The sequence below is a fragment of the Gymnoscopelus microlampas genome (genome assembly GCF_963454915.1).
Source record: "Gymnoscopelus microlampas genome assembly, chromosome: 3".
Lineage (NCBI taxonomy): Eukaryota > Metazoa > Chordata > Actinopteri > Myctophiformes > Myctophidae > Gymnoscopelus > Gymnoscopelus microlampas.
Genome location: NC_139940.1, coordinates 44,928,917 through 44,946,503, shown reverse-complemented (window position 1 = coordinate 44,946,503; position 17,587 = coordinate 44,928,917). Strand labels below are relative to the sequence as shown.

Below are 17,587 nucleotides of genomic sequence, written 5' to 3'. Positions count from 1 at the left end.
CTGGGGGTCCCTGGAACAAAATATTTTGAGATAGGGGGTCGGCGGCCAAATACATTTTGGGGATCCTTGACATGAAAAGGTTTTGAGAACCACTGATATTATAGCAACATACGTTTTTCAGAAAACTGTTAGGATTGAGAAGACATTTGTAGAATCGTTCTCAGGTCTTAATGGGTTAACCAGTCACCAAAACTATCTGACAACACTTGAGGGAAAATGGTTGATTAACCATTAAAACAGTTGTCATTTTAATGCTTAAATAGCAGCTAATGCTGATGATTAGTTAATTAACAAACATCTTCAGGTGGACTTTAAGTAATGTCTTATTTATAGCACCTTTGCTCCCCCCGTTAACTTGAGGTTATAAACAACTTAAGTCTATTTTTATTGAATAAACAGAAAGACCAATAAGCTGCACAAAAAATATAAACATGAATAAAACAATAAATAAACAATAATAATAAATAAAAATAACAAATGAAAATACATAACTTGTTTATATTACATCTTTGCTGTGGAAGATGTGATTCTTGAGTTAATTCAACCGTGGAAGCTGTGGGTGATCGAGATGAACATTTATAAAACTCCCAGACAAAACCAGGACCATGTTATGGTAGATTTAAGTCTGCAGCATTAGCCACCAGTTCTGCCTCTCCGTCTCCTAGTCTCCGCAGCTTAGTCAGCAAAAATAATTCTCTCCCTATCTCTCTTATTCCTGTCCAGAATAATAGATTTTAAAGCACATCAGCTATTTCGCAAACTAACAACAAACCCTGAGCAGAAGTCATCTAGAGTTGCAGCTGTTTGCCTTTGCAGTGTGTCAAAACATTCCACTGAAACAGCCTCTAGAAACCAAAAAACTGTGACGAAAAATGTTCGTCGACTACCTTTTTATACTGACGAAAACGAATTAAAAACTAAGCTACGATGACTAAAACTAAGACTAAATATATTGACAATTTCGTCAACAAATAACAACTAGACTAAAATGTTAGTGAGGGACTAGTGGAGAAGACATCCAGTAGAACTAAAAGACAAGTCATTTTATGTTTGGTTGCACTCGGGTGTTGCGCTCTGAAAATAGCAGATCTACAAGCTCACAACGCGTCGCAGCGCGTTGTGAGCTTGTAGATCGGCTATTTTCAGCACGCAACCAAGTGTAAAATCAGCTGTTACGACGCCATCAAGGCACCACCAAAATACATTTTAGTCGACTAGATCAACTGTAGATTTAGTCGACTATAATCTTATGATATTTTGTCGACTAAAACTAGACAAAAACGAAAACATTTCAGATGACTAAAATACGACTAAAACGAAATAAAATGTTATTCAAAAGACTATGGCTAAAACGAAGTTTGCCGTCAAAATCAACGCCGCTAGAAACCCCTGTGACAAGGCTTTTTCTGTCTCGTTCCAGGGGAGGACAGAGGTCCAGTGCTGGAGGTCATCGTGTCCAGAACCAACTTCATCTCCTCCCATACCAACAGGAAAGTGCGTGTGGTCGGCCTCTCCACCGCTCTGGCCAACGCACGAGACCTGGCCGACTGGCTGGGGATCAAACAGGTCAGTTTCTACATGGTGAAACCTCCCACAGAAGTGTTCATACCAGGCCTGTCTGAGTCAGTGGCTCTCAACGTGGGGGTCCGGGCGGGCACCCCCAGCCTGGGGGTCCTTGAGTTAGGGGTCTGTAATTCCCAAGAGTGTACAAATGTACAATAAAAATAGATTATACAGTGTAGAGATAAATAAAAAAAAAACAGTAGCAAATGGGGGTCCGTAGCCTAATTGATTGAATACTTTATTAGACAGAAATATAAACGTGCTGTTTATATTTACAGGTACAGTCAGACATTTGAGCTAAAAGGATAACACAAAAAAATCCTGGGGACTTGTTTCCATCTAATGCCCTAATGCATATAAAACTGGGGGTCTTTGAAATTATGAGAGGTTGAGAATCACTGCTCAATGTCTTAACACATTGCCTGCCAAGGACTTATGTTTACGTCTTTTAATTAACCCATTAAGACGGGGAACGCATCTGTGTCACTTTTTGATTTGAGCTAAAAAGCATTATTTTATACTTTGGCTATTCAAAAATAGCAGATATACAAGCTCATTGCGTGGCACCGAGTGCTGCGCTATGAGCTTGTAGATCTGCTATTTTTGAAAAATCGTGAACATTTGTGCAAATCTTTGAATATATATTGTTTTAAAGCGAACATTTTTAACTCAAATCTTTGCTTCTGGGGGGTCCCTGGAACAACATATTTTGAGATGGGGGTTGGTGGCCAAATCATTTTGGTACTGGTTGACATGAAAGAGTTTGAGCACCAGGGGCGGCCATAGCTGAGTGGTTAGTGAGTCCGCCTAGGGAGCCAGAGGCCCTGGTTGCCGCAGGTTCGATTCCCGGCCAGGCCAGCATATGTGTCGATGAAATGAAATTTGTCCCTGAGCAAGACTCTTAACCCTTAATTGCTCACAGGTTCTCATTGGAAACAAGACCGCAAGGACTTTCATGAACGACCTGTTAAAAAGGAATTATAATACCACTGATATAGAAACATACATTTTTTTCAGAATACTGTTGTTCAGGTCTTAATGGGTTAAAAAACAGTTGCTCTAACATAACTTAGGAATGATCCCTTGACTCTGAGAGAAGGAATGGACAGATGTGATGTCATCCCAAAAAACTTGACTTCCGTCCACTCCTATGTTAGGATTTTGTAGAAAAACACATCTAGCTCGGATTTCTTCTTTTTTTGTGTGAAAACGAGCCTTATTCAACGGCCGGTAGCAACAAAATGGCCGACCACGGTAAAAATGCGTTCGCTCCAGTGGATAGAGGAGACCCCCCCACCCCCCAGACACCCTTTGTTTACTTCCGTAACGCGGCTCCCCCAAAGATCGTCAATATAAGGTAAAAAAAACTCTAGCATGGGGATGAAAAACGATGTTTTAATCTCAGGCAGTCGATGTGTTAACACTGGTTTTCCCCCCATAGAGACAAACACGTTGTGTTGAAACTAAATCTACCTCTCACCTTTTGACCCCTCTGTTCCTGGATCTGATGGAAAGCTTTGTAAAGCTTGCCTCGTTGTCAAGGATAGTATTATTTGGGTTTGTGTACTGTCTGAGGTAGGGGTGTGCCGATATATCGTCCCGCGATATATCGCGATACGTTTTCGCGACGATATGTATCGTTTTGGAAAAAAAAATATCGTTTTTGAAAATTTTTTTTTTTTTTTTTTTTTTTTTTTTACAATCATAATAATCAGGCATGCAAACGGCCCGAAGTGAAAAGAGTGACAACATGTTTTTTTTTCGGTTCAGGTGTCATACCATTTGGTTTCAAAACGGCTATTGTAGCTGAAAAGCTACAAGTTTGCATGTCTGAGTAATGCAAAAACAGAATTATTTGTTTGCATTTTCTTTTTTTCTCCTCCATATATTTTCATAATAAAAAAAGTGCGTATCGTATCGTATCGAAATCGTATCGAAGTTGTGAGCCAAATATCGTATCGTATCGTTTCGTGAAATTAGTGTATCGGCACACCCCTAGTCTGAGGGCATTGCTGCCACGTATGCCCTAAACCTCTTGTTTTCGTGTTATAGCTCTTGTGTTTTTTACGGTTCATTTTGCCGCTTCCCCCTTTCATATTAGTTACAAATATATATAATAATAGTTATTAACCCTTTAAGACCTGGGTTCCGATTCTACAAATGCCGTCTAAAAAAGTCTACGTTTTTTATTAAAAACTTATGTTGCTGTGTCAGTGGTTCTCAAACTTTTTCATGTCAAGGACCCCAACATTTTTATGTATTTGGCCGCGGACCCCCATCTCAAAATATTTTGTTCCAGGGACCCCCAGAAGCAAAGATGAGTGAGTTAAAGAATGCTTGCTTTAAAAGAATATATATTCAAAGATTTGCACACATTTTCAGGACTTCTCAAAAATAGCAGATCTACAAGCTCGTAGCGCGGCACTCGGTGCCGCGCTACGAGCTTGTAGATCTGCTATTTTTGAGTAGCCAAAGTGTCAAATAATGCTTTTTAGCTAAAATGAAAACGTGACACAGATGCGTTCCAGGTCTTAATAGGTTAAGATAAACAAATGTTCTTGGCCAGGGCTGAGATGTTGTAGTTTTATCTTTGTAATCGCCTGCATGGAGTCTTGTTTCCCTGGGTGCCACGCTTGAGTTGCTCTCATAATCATCAGAAATCCCTGTAGCGTTGTGGAGGGATTGACTCGGCCCAGACAGCTACAGTAGTAGCAGAGAGGAACGTTCACAATGATAACAGCAGTGGGGTGTAAAGTAACTAAGTACATTCACTCAAGTACAATCTTTTGGTATTTTTTACTTTACTGGAGTATTTTCAATTTTCTGTACTTTTACTTCGACTCCACTACGTCTCAGAGGCAAATATTGTACTTTTTACTCCACTACAATTATTTGAAAACTTTAGTTACTAGTTCATTTGTAAATTGTGATTATTATTACAAAACATACAGTAACCACTTCAGCCCTATATATATTTCGGCCATTTGAAAATAGCCGAAATGTATAATAAAAATCTTTTGAAAATAGCAGATCTACAAGCTCACAACGCGTCGCGATGCGACGCGTTGTGAGCTTGTAGATCTGCTATTTTCAAAATATTTTAATACATTTTAATACTTGTAACACAGGACATTCTGCATAATGAGTACTTTCTACTTTTGATTTAGATACCCATACTTTTGTATTTTTTACCCAAGCACAGTTTTTATTCCGGGCTTTTACTTGTAAAAGAGTATTTCTGCAGAATTGATACTTTTACTTAAGTAAAACAAATGTGTACGTTTTCCACCACTGGATAACAGGGGCGCCATGGTTAAGTGCAAAAAAAAAACGACCAAAAATCAACCCAACTTTGTTTCCTTTTTCTCATTCGCCGCAACCATCATCATAATCACAATCAATTTAGGCCATTGTTTGCAGGGATTAATTGTACTTTTTCCTCATCACAGCGAGGTCACACGGAGTATCTCGCCCTCATAGCCCTGAGGTTTTGATCCCATGCCTAGAGTCCTCTACACCGCTACAGGTCGGTCTAGAGGGGGGGAGGAGGGGTGGGGGTGCGAGCACGGTTGTGTAAATGTTGTATAACTGTTGCAGATGAGCAGCCTGTCCCTGGTTTCAGGCCCTGGCAGACAGATTGGCTCTGTTCATCCATAAATCTGCGCTGGCCGGCCCGGCCGGTCGCCTGGCTGGGCTGGGCTGGCTGGCTGTTGTTTAGACTGTGGGCCACTGTGTGTGTGTTTGGTTGGCCAATCCATTATCCAAGGCCTTTTAGATTATGTGTACACACGCACCAGGGCCTCGCCACACCACGCCACGCCGGAGATTATGGAACAGGGCAAGAAGACAACGGTCTTGCCTTGCTGCTTTGGGGCTGCACTTCAGAGAGAGAGGGAACGCACACACACACACACACACACACACACACACACACACACACACACACACACACACACACACAGAAACACACGCACACACACACACACACACACACACACACACACACACACACACACACACACACACACAGGGACAATGACAGACAGCTCTCATTATAGCCAGATGGGCCTCCCTATTGCCAGCTGGTCACATTAGCTCTCTGACATTCTCTCTGTCTGTCTCTCTCTCTCTCTTTCATTGGTCATTTCTCTCGTTCTCTCTCTCTCTCTCTCGGTAACAGGTGGGCTTGTTTAATTTCCGTCCTTCTGTGCGTCCCGTGCCCCTGGAGGTTCACATCAACGGCTTCCCGGGACAGCACTACTGCCCCCGCATGGCCAGCATGAACAAGCCCACCTACCAAGGTACTGTACAAGCGCACACACGACGCTCATAACCCGCCATAACGCTTGATGCCATCATGTTTACAAACCGGTGAGTCGTCCTCAGCGAGTGAAATCGATAAGATGAACGGTTTCCGAGATATACAATACATTTATATTGTCTCTGTCGGGTGGAAACCTCGTATGTCCAAAGCTGTTACTGATGGAGCTGTTTTTCCCTATCACCCTTATAAAGTACCGATAACTTTCAGAAAGGCGACAAGAAAATTCAGCCGGAGAGCTGCAGCCATTGGGTAAAATGAAATATTGTATTTAGTCAGACAGAGAGGTCGTGGGAAGGTTTACAGTATCACAGGTGGCACGCGTCATCGGTCGGCATCTCTCACGCCATAGAACTAAAAGACTTGGCTTTTACAGGGCCCGTTATCAGTTAGGTAACATAACCCATTAAGACCTGAGGCCGCTTCTGAACATTTTCAAAATCTTAACAGTTTTTTGGAAAAAAAAATAATTCACGATTTTTCAAAAATAGCAGATCTACAAGCTCATAGCGCGGCACTCGGTGCCGCGCTATGAGCTTGTATATCTGCTATTTTTGAATAGCTAAAGAAATCTAAAGTGACACAGATGCGTTCCAGGTCTTAATGGGTTGTTAAACAATGACATCATAGGATGTGACATAGATGAGTTTCCGGCCGAAGGTGGACTCCTTGGATTGGATGAGAGTGATGATGATGATACGTCGTCGTCAGATGAAGATGATGATGGTAGATGGTGAAGGTGACCCCCGTCCAAGTGTCTGGGTCAACGCTTTGACCTGGTCACTCAGTGGCACTGAACAAGGGTTATGCATTGGAGGGAACACAGATATGAAATGTTCTGAAAATAGTCCCTACTAACTAGCTATATTATGAATTCCGGAAGCCGATAGATAGCACACCGCAGACAGAATGAGCCATTTCTTCCTGTAGAGAACATGTGTTATCAGACAATAGAGCAGGCACCCTGATATCGGCTAGTACAGTAAGGCCCTGGCTTATGGATGGAACATGTCAGGTTGACAGTGAGACGACAACTATGCAGCCAGGCTGAGTTAGGCAGAACATAATCTCTCAAGAACAGATTCTGCGCTCCGCTTGAATCTGTCGGGGGCGTTCGTCATAACGTGTACGCACTGGCCTACAAGTGGGCGTGCCTTCAGATCAGGAAGCAGGCCGCGCTTTACCCAATCAAATGTAGTGGGCGGAATTTACTGTCTGTGTTCTCGCTTCCCAATGAAAACAAACCGAAACTCATTTAACAATAGCGTCCTCGGAGCAGACAAAACCACAGAAAGATATTCACATTTTAACTTGCTCTTTCATCATAGAAACAAGTGGGCTTATAACCAAAACGATCCATGTTCTCTGGGAGAAGTGGTGTTAGTGTTCCGTGTAGAAATATTGTTAGTGGGAATGAAACATAATTGTACCACCGGAAGTGGAGCGCTGAGGGCAGACCAAAACCCTGGTTTCCTTGCGCACGGGTGCTACGTTGAGCTCCTCCCAGAGCCAAGTGAAAGAGTAAAAAACAGCAGAGGGCGCTGTTTTTCCTTTTTATTTGGCGATGGGTTCCCAGATTGGGCAGAACATGACACTATTATATTAATTTGACATTTAAGAAGGTTATGACACTAGACAAATTATGATCAAAAACAAGAATAACTATCAGTTACTTTTCAGGATTCAAAATCTTTTTTTTCATAATATTTATTTTGGGTTTTTTATGCTTTATTATGGATAGGACAGTAGGCTGACAGGAATTGGGTAAAGAGAGATGAGGGGAGGGAACCCACGACGCGTTGTTAGGTTACATAGTAGCACAGGATTCAAATTCGAAAGCATCAAAAATAGCTGATCGACATGCTCAAAGCGCTTGCAGATCTTCTATTTTGTGTTACTTTTGTGTTACGGTATGGAGCTAAGGAGGTTTCTGCCCGACAACAACGATATACAGTACATACTGTATGTATACATAGATTCCTAGGACTCACAGATAGAGATCTATGAACTAACGTGCGTTCCATATTCCATCCCTTACTTCCTCAGCGATCCGCAGCCACTCCCCGGCCAAACCCGTGCTGATCTTCGTGTCCTCGCGGCGGCAGACGCGCCTCACGGCGCTGGACCTGATCGCCTACCTGGCCTCTGAGGGCGACCCCAAACAGTGGCTGCACCAGGACGAGAGAGAGGTACGCAACAGGCCCCCACCAACCAAGTCCCACCAGCTGTGATCCTATAAGCAATTAACCTGTTCAATCCGGGAATGCATCTCTGTCATTTTATATGTATTTGGCTATTCAAAAATAGCAGATCTACAAGCTCATAGCGCTATGAGCTTGTATATCTGTTATTTTAGAAAAAATCTTGAAAATTTGTACAAATCTTTGAACATATATATTTTTAAAGCGAACATTTTTAACTCAAATCTTTGCTTCTGAGGATTCTACAAATGTCTTCTAAATCCTAACAGTTTTCTGAAAAACGTATGTTGCCACAGTATATATCAGTGGTGCATGAAACCTTTTTCATGTCAAGGGCCCTCAATATTATATGTATTTGGCTGCGGACCCCCATCTGAAAATATTTAGTTCCAGGGACTCCAGGGACTCCCCAGCAAAGATTTGAGTAAAACATGTTCCCTTAACAGGAGTCTCCATGTCTCTCCAGCTCTTTAATAATAACAGAAAATGCATTTTCAGGTTTGTATGCATTTTGTCCAATCAGGATAGAGAACTCATTCAGGATACATATTAAACAAGTGAAATTGAAAGTGATGACACAAAGAAAAAAGCAGACAAAATTGTAGCTGGAACATTATAAAAATTAAGCTGATAAATGGGTACTCTCTCCTGATTGGCTGAGATTTTACAACCGACTTGAAAATGTATTTTCTGTTTATTAAAGAGCTGGAGAGACAGGGGGAGACTTCCTGTTACTGAACAAACACTCTGTAGCAATGATTACTATCACAATATAGTGCTTTAACCTTTTAACACTGGGGGTGTCACGATTCACTTACCTCACGATTCGATTCAAAATCGATTCCTAGGGTGCCGATTCGATTAAAATTGCGATTCTGCGATTAATTGATATTCGATTCGATTCTGCGATTTATTGCGATTTTCTAGGGTGCCGATTCGATTAAAATTGCGATTCTGCGATTAATTGATATTCGATTCTGCGATTTATTGCGATTTTCTACCCCAAATCACTTTGCTTTAATTATACTAGAACATTTTAATATAATATAAACCATGAAAAGTTGAATCATACACTTCAATGCAGCCAGATCATGTCAGTCAGTCTTTCTGACATTGATTTCAGACAAAGTGCCAGTGAAAAAGGTACTAACTTATAAAAATAAAATAAAAATCGATTTTAATATTTTGATTCGATTTTTAAAATCGTGGCATTAAGAATCGCGATTTATTCATGAATCGATTTTTTTTGACAGGCCTATTTTAACACCATTTTTTTTGTTTTAACCAAAAAAAATCACTTACCCTACATTTTAATACAGACAAGTTCATGCTTAATGTCATAACGCAAATAACACACCGAGCACATGGACACATACACACCGAAGAGAGGTCTTAACACGGACGGAGCGAGTCACCTCCGGTCAGGCTGGGCGAGGGGCAGGAAGGTATTGATGTGGCCAACGTGTGTCCGACGTGTAATCCCTCAAATTGGGGGCCTTTTAAAAGTCACAGTTTGGGGGGGCTGGCATCATAAAAAAGGTGGACGTTAACATGTTTTATGGGGCCAGTCGCCTTTCACACTGCTAGAAAGGAAATATAGAGCCCTGACATCAAACCCAAGCTCGTAAAAATGCTGCCCACCCCCCGCCTCCCCCCCTCGCCTCTTTCTCACACACACATGCTTTCCGCGGGCACGGGCACACACACACACACACACACACGCATACACACACACACACACACACACGCATACACACACACGTGTGCGCATACACACACGCGGTAAACGGCCGTTAATATATGTGGCAGAACAATCTAATTCCGAGAGAATAATTCACTTGATACATTTCCTCCTCATTTCTGAACTGTTTATAGCTCTGTCTCTGTGTCTCTGTGTCTCTGTGTCTGTGTGTGTGTGTGTGTGTGTGTGTGTGTGTGTGTGTGTGTGTGTGTGTGTGTGTGTGTGAGTGTAGTGTGTGCAGGCTCACATGCTGTGGTAATTACAGACCATGCTTTATCAGTCCTGGCCGTAATTGAGTGTTGTAATAATATTAGCATACTTTTGAAATCCGAGCCCAAAGGAGCCGTTTGCTCACATCTTGAAATGATACCTAAGGTATGCAGAGAGACAATATAATGGAAGATGACACAGGCTTTTTCCTGCAAGAAGTTTGGTTTTTGGATTCCCTCTGTAATTATAATAAAACCGGTGCTTAAAGGAGGAGAGACAGTGGAACATCAGCACAACTGGACTTAGGGAGGGGAGGAGGAGGAGGAGAAGCAGAAAATTACATGATTAGAAAAATGATAATGTAAAAGAGGAGGCCGTCCGCACGATCTTGAGGTGTAAAAACGGTAGGAAGAATCAGGACGCTTACTCAGATTATGTACTTTTGGACCCGATACATATTCAAGACTCGGTCGGTGTTCGGAATCAGAATCCTGGCATCCTGCCTAAATGGCCTCATAAGCCGGCATATTGTAGTATGTAGTTGTATTCAGAGGCAATGGGCGTCATTCACGAGACATGTTTACTACCATGCATGTTTGATCGTGCAAGCGTCTCCACGAGACAGTCACTGTCTGACTCGTTATTCTTCTTCTTAGCTGAATTTGGTTTTGATGCAAAGCGTTGTCAGCTTGCTAGTGTCACCGTAATAACAATACCTCATATCATGGAGTATAATTAGGCTTGCTGCACACGACCCTTCCGTGCTTGTCTTGGCGTTGGTCGATGCAAATGATTCACAAAGACTTGTGCATCCAATACATGAACGAGTGCCATTCGTCATTTGATACACCTGTGTGTGGACACTAATCTAGGCCGCACGCACACACACGTTTCATGAATCGGGGCATTGGTCTGTACTTAGGAGCAGGGCTACACTCAAATATAGTAGACATTTAACCCATTGAGACCTGAAGCCGATTCTACATGTCTCCTAAATCTCAACAGTTTTCTGAAAAACGTTTGTTTCTATATCAGTGGTGCTCAATCTTTTTCATGTCAAGGACCCCCAAAATTATATGTATTTGACCACGGACCCCCATCAAAATCTTTTGTTCCAGGGACCCCCGGAAGCAAAGATTTGAGTTAAAAATGTTCGCTTTAAAACAATATATATTCAAAGATTTGCACATATTTTCACGATTTTTCAAAAATAGCAGATCTACAAGCTCATAGCGCGGCACTCGGTGCCGCGCTATGAGCTTGTATATCTGCTATTTTTGAATAGCCCAAAGTGTAAAATAATGCTTTTTAGCTCAAATCTAAAAATTACACAGTTCCAGGTCTTAATGGGTTAAGAGAAATTTTGTCAATGAGGCACAGCATCATCAATATACTGCACTGACCAGAGTATAGTTACAGAAGTATTGCAATATGAACCACTGCATACACAGAGATACCATTACCTGCTGTTTATGATCCTCAGCTGGAGAAGCCTCACCTTCTATTTCCATATTGAGACGTCGGGCGTATTACCGTGACGTTAATTCTTTCCTCTGTGGCAGATCTACACCTACATTTACTATCGCCGAGTTCTCATCTTGTCTCACATAATGGAGGATGCAGCGGGAGAACGGAGAGAGCGTGTTGATATATAACACTTTAGGATTAACCCATCGAGACCTGGAACGCATCTGTGTCATTTTTTAGATTTGAGCTAAAAAGCGTTATTTTACACTTTGGCTATTCAAAAATAGCAGATCTACAAGCTCATAGCGCGGCACCGAGTGCCGCGCTATGAGCTTGTATATCTGCTATTTTTGAAAAATAGTGAAAATGTGTGGAAATCTTTGAATATATATTCTTTTAAAGCGAACATTTGTAACTCAAATCTTTGCTTCTGGGGGTCCCTGGAACAAAACATTTTGAGATGGGGGTCGGCGGCCAAATACATATCATTTCGGGGGTCCTTGACATGAAAAGGTTTTAGCGCCACTGATATAGAAACATACGTTTTTTTCAGAATACTGTTGGGATTTAGAAGACATTTGTAGAAATCGGCTTCAGGTCTTAAAGGGTTAATAGATAATTATATGGCGGGTAGCTGGAGTCGAGCGATAGCCCATAAAGCACTGCTCAGCACAGTTCCTTATGAAACGGTGAACCTGTTGCCACGCTAAACGTTTGAGGTAACCAGGGAGTCGAGGCCGCTGCGCTGATCGCTCTTGCTTTGTCCTGTTCCTCTTTTTTTTTTTTTCTCTCCCATGAACCGCTTGGCAGAGACGTAACGCATTAGTAGCTGCTATAGGAGTGTTTATGAGCGTATAAGTGGTGCGTTCAGTTCTCTTGCATGTACAGCTGCTATTTGAGGTGCCTGTTTAACCCATTAAGACCTGAGGCTATTCTTAAAAATGTTTTCTAAATCTTAACAGTTTTTTGAAAAAAATCAAAAAAAAAATGTTTCAAGATTTTTCAAAAATAGCAGATCTACAAGCTCATAGCGCGGCACTGAATAGCCAAAGAAATCTAAAGTGACACAGATGCGTTCCTGGCCTTAATGGGTTAATATGAGAGATTGTGGAGTGAAGTGTCAAGAGTAATAGTTTAACCTTACTCTTAAGGATAAGGCTCCCATGAACATATTTATAAATGAAACGTTAATGTTGCCAACAGTGAACCACTCTTTGCAGGGCATTAATTTACGCTGAAAAAAATATGGAGATATGAGGTTTTCGCCCGACAACAGTATGCGCATGTGTGTATCAATGCGGGATCATGTACTGCAGTGGTCAACCATTTTCATATCAAGGTCCATTATTTATTCGGCATTTGAGCCACGGACCGGATTTGATGAGCTTTAGCCTCTCAGACCCAAAACTTACAATATTTAGTTTTATCGTTGGTTTTGTAAAAATAACAATTCCTCTACATTCTCTAATTGTGTAGGCTTCTTGTAAATTAATTAATGCAAATGTTTAAAGGAGTACTTCACCCAAAAAAATCACTTATTTTCTATCAACTACACACCCCCCATGAAGCCTTGAATTCATGGAGATCTTTTTGTTTTCGTCTCATTCCTAAGCCAATAATTGGATGACCGGAGATGCTAATGTATCCCGTAGGAGACTCAAAAGGAGACTCTTTGAGTCTCCGACCGGTCATTATACGCTCTCAAGAGTTAACCCTTTAAGACCTGAGGCGATTCTTAAAAATGTTTTCTAAATCCTAACAGTTTTTTGAAAAAAATCCCCAAAAATCTGTTTCAAGATTTTTCAAAAATAGCAGATCTACAAGTTCATAGCGCGGCACTCGGTGCCGCGCTATGAACTTGTATATCTGCTATTTTTGAATAGCCAAAGACATCTAAAGTGACACAGATGCGTTCCAGGTATCAATGGGTTAAAGATCTATAAGGGTCCATGTGGTTACCAACTCTCCATATTTTAGCTGCTGGGGACCACCTGGAAACCTCCTCAAGGACCACTTGGTGGTCCCCCGGACCACTGGTTGAGAACCACTGACGTTACTGTGTTTTTCAGGAAGGTCTGTCTTTCTCGGTATATCTCTCGGTCTTTCTCTGTACATCTTTCTCGGTATAAAAATGAATATATATGTGCGTGTGTCCACTTGGCCCTCCGCTGTCTCTGTGTGTGTTCCAGTGATATATGCCGCCGCCCGCTGTGCCTCTGCACTGGGCCGTGTAGCAAACTGGACTCCCCGCTGCTTGACTGACGGGCGGCTGGCGCGCGCTGCCTGGCTCTCAGCAGGGTTTCATCCCCCTGCCCTATAACAACCCCCCCTTTGGCCCCTACATGCATCTCTATATTCCTTCTCCTCCCTCCTCTCCTCTCCTCCTCCCTCCTCTCCTCTCCTCCGCCGCCATGGGTTTTTGCCCCCTTTTTTCGTCCCGTCATCCCCCTTTACGTCTTAACCCGTTAAGACCGGGAACGCATCTGTGTCATTTTTTTCGTTTTTTAGCTTAAAAAGCATTGTTTTACACTTTGGATATTCAAAAATAGCAGATCTACAAGCTCGCAGCGCGGCACTCGGTGCCGCGCTGCGAGCTTGTAGATCTGCTTTTTTTGAAAAATCTTGAAAATGTGTGCAAATCTTTGAATATATATATATATGTTTTTAAAGCGAACATTTGTAACTCAAATCTTTGCTTCTGGGGGTCCCTGGAACAAAATCTTTTGAGATGGGGGTCCGCGGCCAAATACATATAATTTGGGGGGTCCTTGACATGAAAAAGTTTGAGAACCACTGAATATAGCAACGTACGTTTTTTTTTTTAAACTGTTAGGATTTAGAAGACATTTGTAGAATCCCCATGACTCTGTCTGTTTGCTTTAAATAATATATGTATTGAAATATTTGCACACATTTTCGCGATTTTTTCAAAAATAGCAGATGTACGAGCTTGTATATCTGCTATTTTTGAATAACCCAAAGAAATAAAAAAAAATGACACAGACAGAATGCGTTCCAGGTCTTAATGGTTTAATCCTGTTTGGACTTTCACTTCTCACTTACTTATTTCTTTTTCCCCATCCAGTCCTGTTAGCCAACCCTCTGCCTTTCCTTTTGAACATATCTTGTTGATTTTGTATAGAGCCCGAACAATATTTATAAATAATAATGTTATTTGACTTTTTCTACGACATCTGTACAGGCAATTATGCAGCCAACGGGTCGGGATTTTAATCCGCGATTTTGGGTGTGTCAGTAGGCGAAAATGTAAAAAAATATAGGGCTTAAGCAGTGGTGGAAAGTAACTAAGTATACATTTACTTAAGTACTGTACTTAATTACAATGTTGAGGTATTTGTACTTTACTTGAGTATTTCCAATTTCCAATTTTTACAATTTTGACTTCTACTCCACTATCTCAGAGGCAAATATTGTACTTATACTCCACTACAATTATTTGAAAACCGTATTTACTTGTTACTTTGCAGATATAAATATATTACATTATAAAACATACATTAAACACTTTAGCCATATTTTATACCTAGGCTATTTGAAAATAGCCGATCTACAAGCTCACAACGCGTCTTTTTATTCCGGACTTTTACTTGTAACAGAGTACTTCTACATTGCAGTATTGATACTTTTACTTAAGTAAAACATTTGAGTACTTTTTCCACCACTGGGCCAAATTTAGTTTACAGTCATGTGTGTATTTTTATATCGACTTGTTTGCTTGTTCTCTTACACATAATTACAACGTTTTATACAGTATATAAAAAAGTATGTATGTAATTGTTTGCTTCTATAAGTGAAATGCTCTCAAACCTGGCATCGCTCAGAGACTGTAATTCTGTAGCTAAGCGATGTAATATAACACACTGTCATCGTAGGCTTAACTGACTGTTGTCACAACAGCGTGGTTCTGTCAGACCTCTCCATGAGCCATGGTTCACACTTCCTCCGCTAAAACACCCCGCCAGGGGAGTAAAGTAACTAAGTACATTTACTCAAGTACTGTTACTTAAGTACAATTTTGTGGTTATTTTACTTTACTGGAGTATTTCCAATTTTCAGAAATCCACTACATCTCAGAGGCAAATATTGTACTTTTTACTCCACTACAATTATTACAAAACTTTAGTTACTAGTTACTTTGTAGATTTGGATTATTATTATAAAACATACTTCAGCCCTATTTTATAGCTAGGCTATAAGAGATTCGAATTTGAAAACTTGTGAAATGGGACATTCTGCATGATGAGTACTTTTTACTTTTGGCACTTTAAGTACATTTTAATACCAACACATTTTATATTTTATATTGTGGTATTGCTACTTTTACTTAAGTAAAACATTTGAGTACTTTTTCCACCATTGCTATCTTGTTGTAAATGGACTTTCATGATGGCACCAGTCTTCAACCCCTAGAAAGCCTTGAGTTTAAACTTTTTTAACATCTTTTTGTCTTCTTTCTGCTCCCAGATCGAGGCCATCATCCAGGGGGTGAGGGATTCCAACCTGAAGCTGACGCTGGCATTTGGCATCGGCATGCACCACGCCGGACTGCACGAGAGAGACAGGAGGACTGTGGAGGAGCTGTTTGTCAACAGCAAGATCCAGGTGGGAGCTCACACACACACACACACACACACACACACACACACACACACACACACACACACACACACACACACACACACACACACACACACACACACACACACACACACACACACACACACACAAACGGGGAGTGCAGACTCTCCATTTTCCTACACTCTAGTGGCATAAAACTATGAACACAATAATCTGACTCAAGTATCAGCTTTTCACACTTTACTGAATTAAAGGCAAAAATATAGGACATAGGACAAAATATGTGCCCTCTCTACTTCAACTTAACAGTTCTAACAAACTCAAAAATGGTAAATGGTGCATTTATAGAGCGCTTTTATCCAAAGCGCTTTAGATTGTGCATTACATTCACCCATTCACACACACATTCATACAGCGATGGCGAAGGAAACCATGCAAGGCACCAACCTGCTCATCGGGAGCATTTAGGGGTTCAGCGTCTTGCTCGAGGACACTTCGACACCGACTCTGGGGGAGCCCGGGATCGAATTGGGAACCTCTCGGTTCCCATCCGGCCGCTCTACAGGACACTCTACCCCTGAGCCACTGCCGCCCACTAGGGTTTACTCAACAAACGGAGCAGAACATAAATCTAACACACCAATCAAAAGGAGCACCAATCACAAAACATTCAATCAATGACAGACCAATCCACACAAGACAGTTACAACAGTACACTGCTGCACATAATGAACACCAGATTACACACTGTGGCATATCATTTGGCATATGACCAAACCAAAATCAGGCAAACATACAGCAGCACATCATGACATAACTTCATAGTATGGCTCTTACAGTCACAGTCTGAAAACCCACCTCTTCAGACTCTGAAGTCTCATCTCTGTAGTATTGTTGCCTATTTTGCTAGTTGTTACTTATACTCAGGGTTCCCACCGTCATGAAATTCCTGGAAATATCTAGAAATGTTTTGAGGCCTGGAAAAGGTTTGGGATTAATCAAATGCTTTGGAAAAGGTTTGGATATGCATTGTTTGGCTATTGATTTTGTTCATAAAAACATGTCCCAAAAGTAATATGTATAACATTATGTAAAATGTGTGGCCTAATGTATACGTCACGTGACAAAAAGAATAGCTATACAAGCTACTGTAACAACACGTTGCACCGTGATTAGCTAGGTTCTTAGCTTGTAGATCTGTTCTTTTTGTCACGTCACGCCTTCACTGGAGTCTGTCTTGGTGCATTGATAGCACACTGGAGTAAGAGCCTCATTATTGCACTGTATGATTGCTATAGGCCTTGAAAAGTGTTGAAAATTCATTGTTAAACATGTGTGGGAACCCTGTATACTAAACAGATATGTGTTGGATACTTCTTCACATATACTACTACTGTATGTGTTCTTTAAATAGACATAATAGTGTTCTTTAGGTGCAGTAGCATGTTGTTTAGTGAGATGCTAGGTTTACCTGGCATCCTAATT

General features: G+C 41.2%; 1 protein-coding gene across 1 annotated transcript in view; it reads left to right on the top strand.

Annotated features, from left to right (window-relative positions):
* ascc3 (activating signal cointegrator 1 complex subunit 3) overlaps positions 1–17,587 on the top strand; it is a 293,488-nt gene that overhangs the window by 232,255 nt on the left and 43,646 nt on the right. The window contains exons 30-33 of the mRNA XM_084052068.1: positions 1,421–1,566; positions 5,744–5,864; positions 7,931–8,073; positions 15,989–16,126. Of these exons, the coding sequence (XP_083908194.1) occupies positions 1,421–1,566; positions 5,744–5,864; positions 7,931–8,073; positions 15,989–16,126 (548 nt within the window). The remainder of the gene's footprint in view (positions 1–1,420; positions 1,567–5,743; positions 5,865–7,930; positions 8,074–15,988; positions 16,127–17,587) is intronic.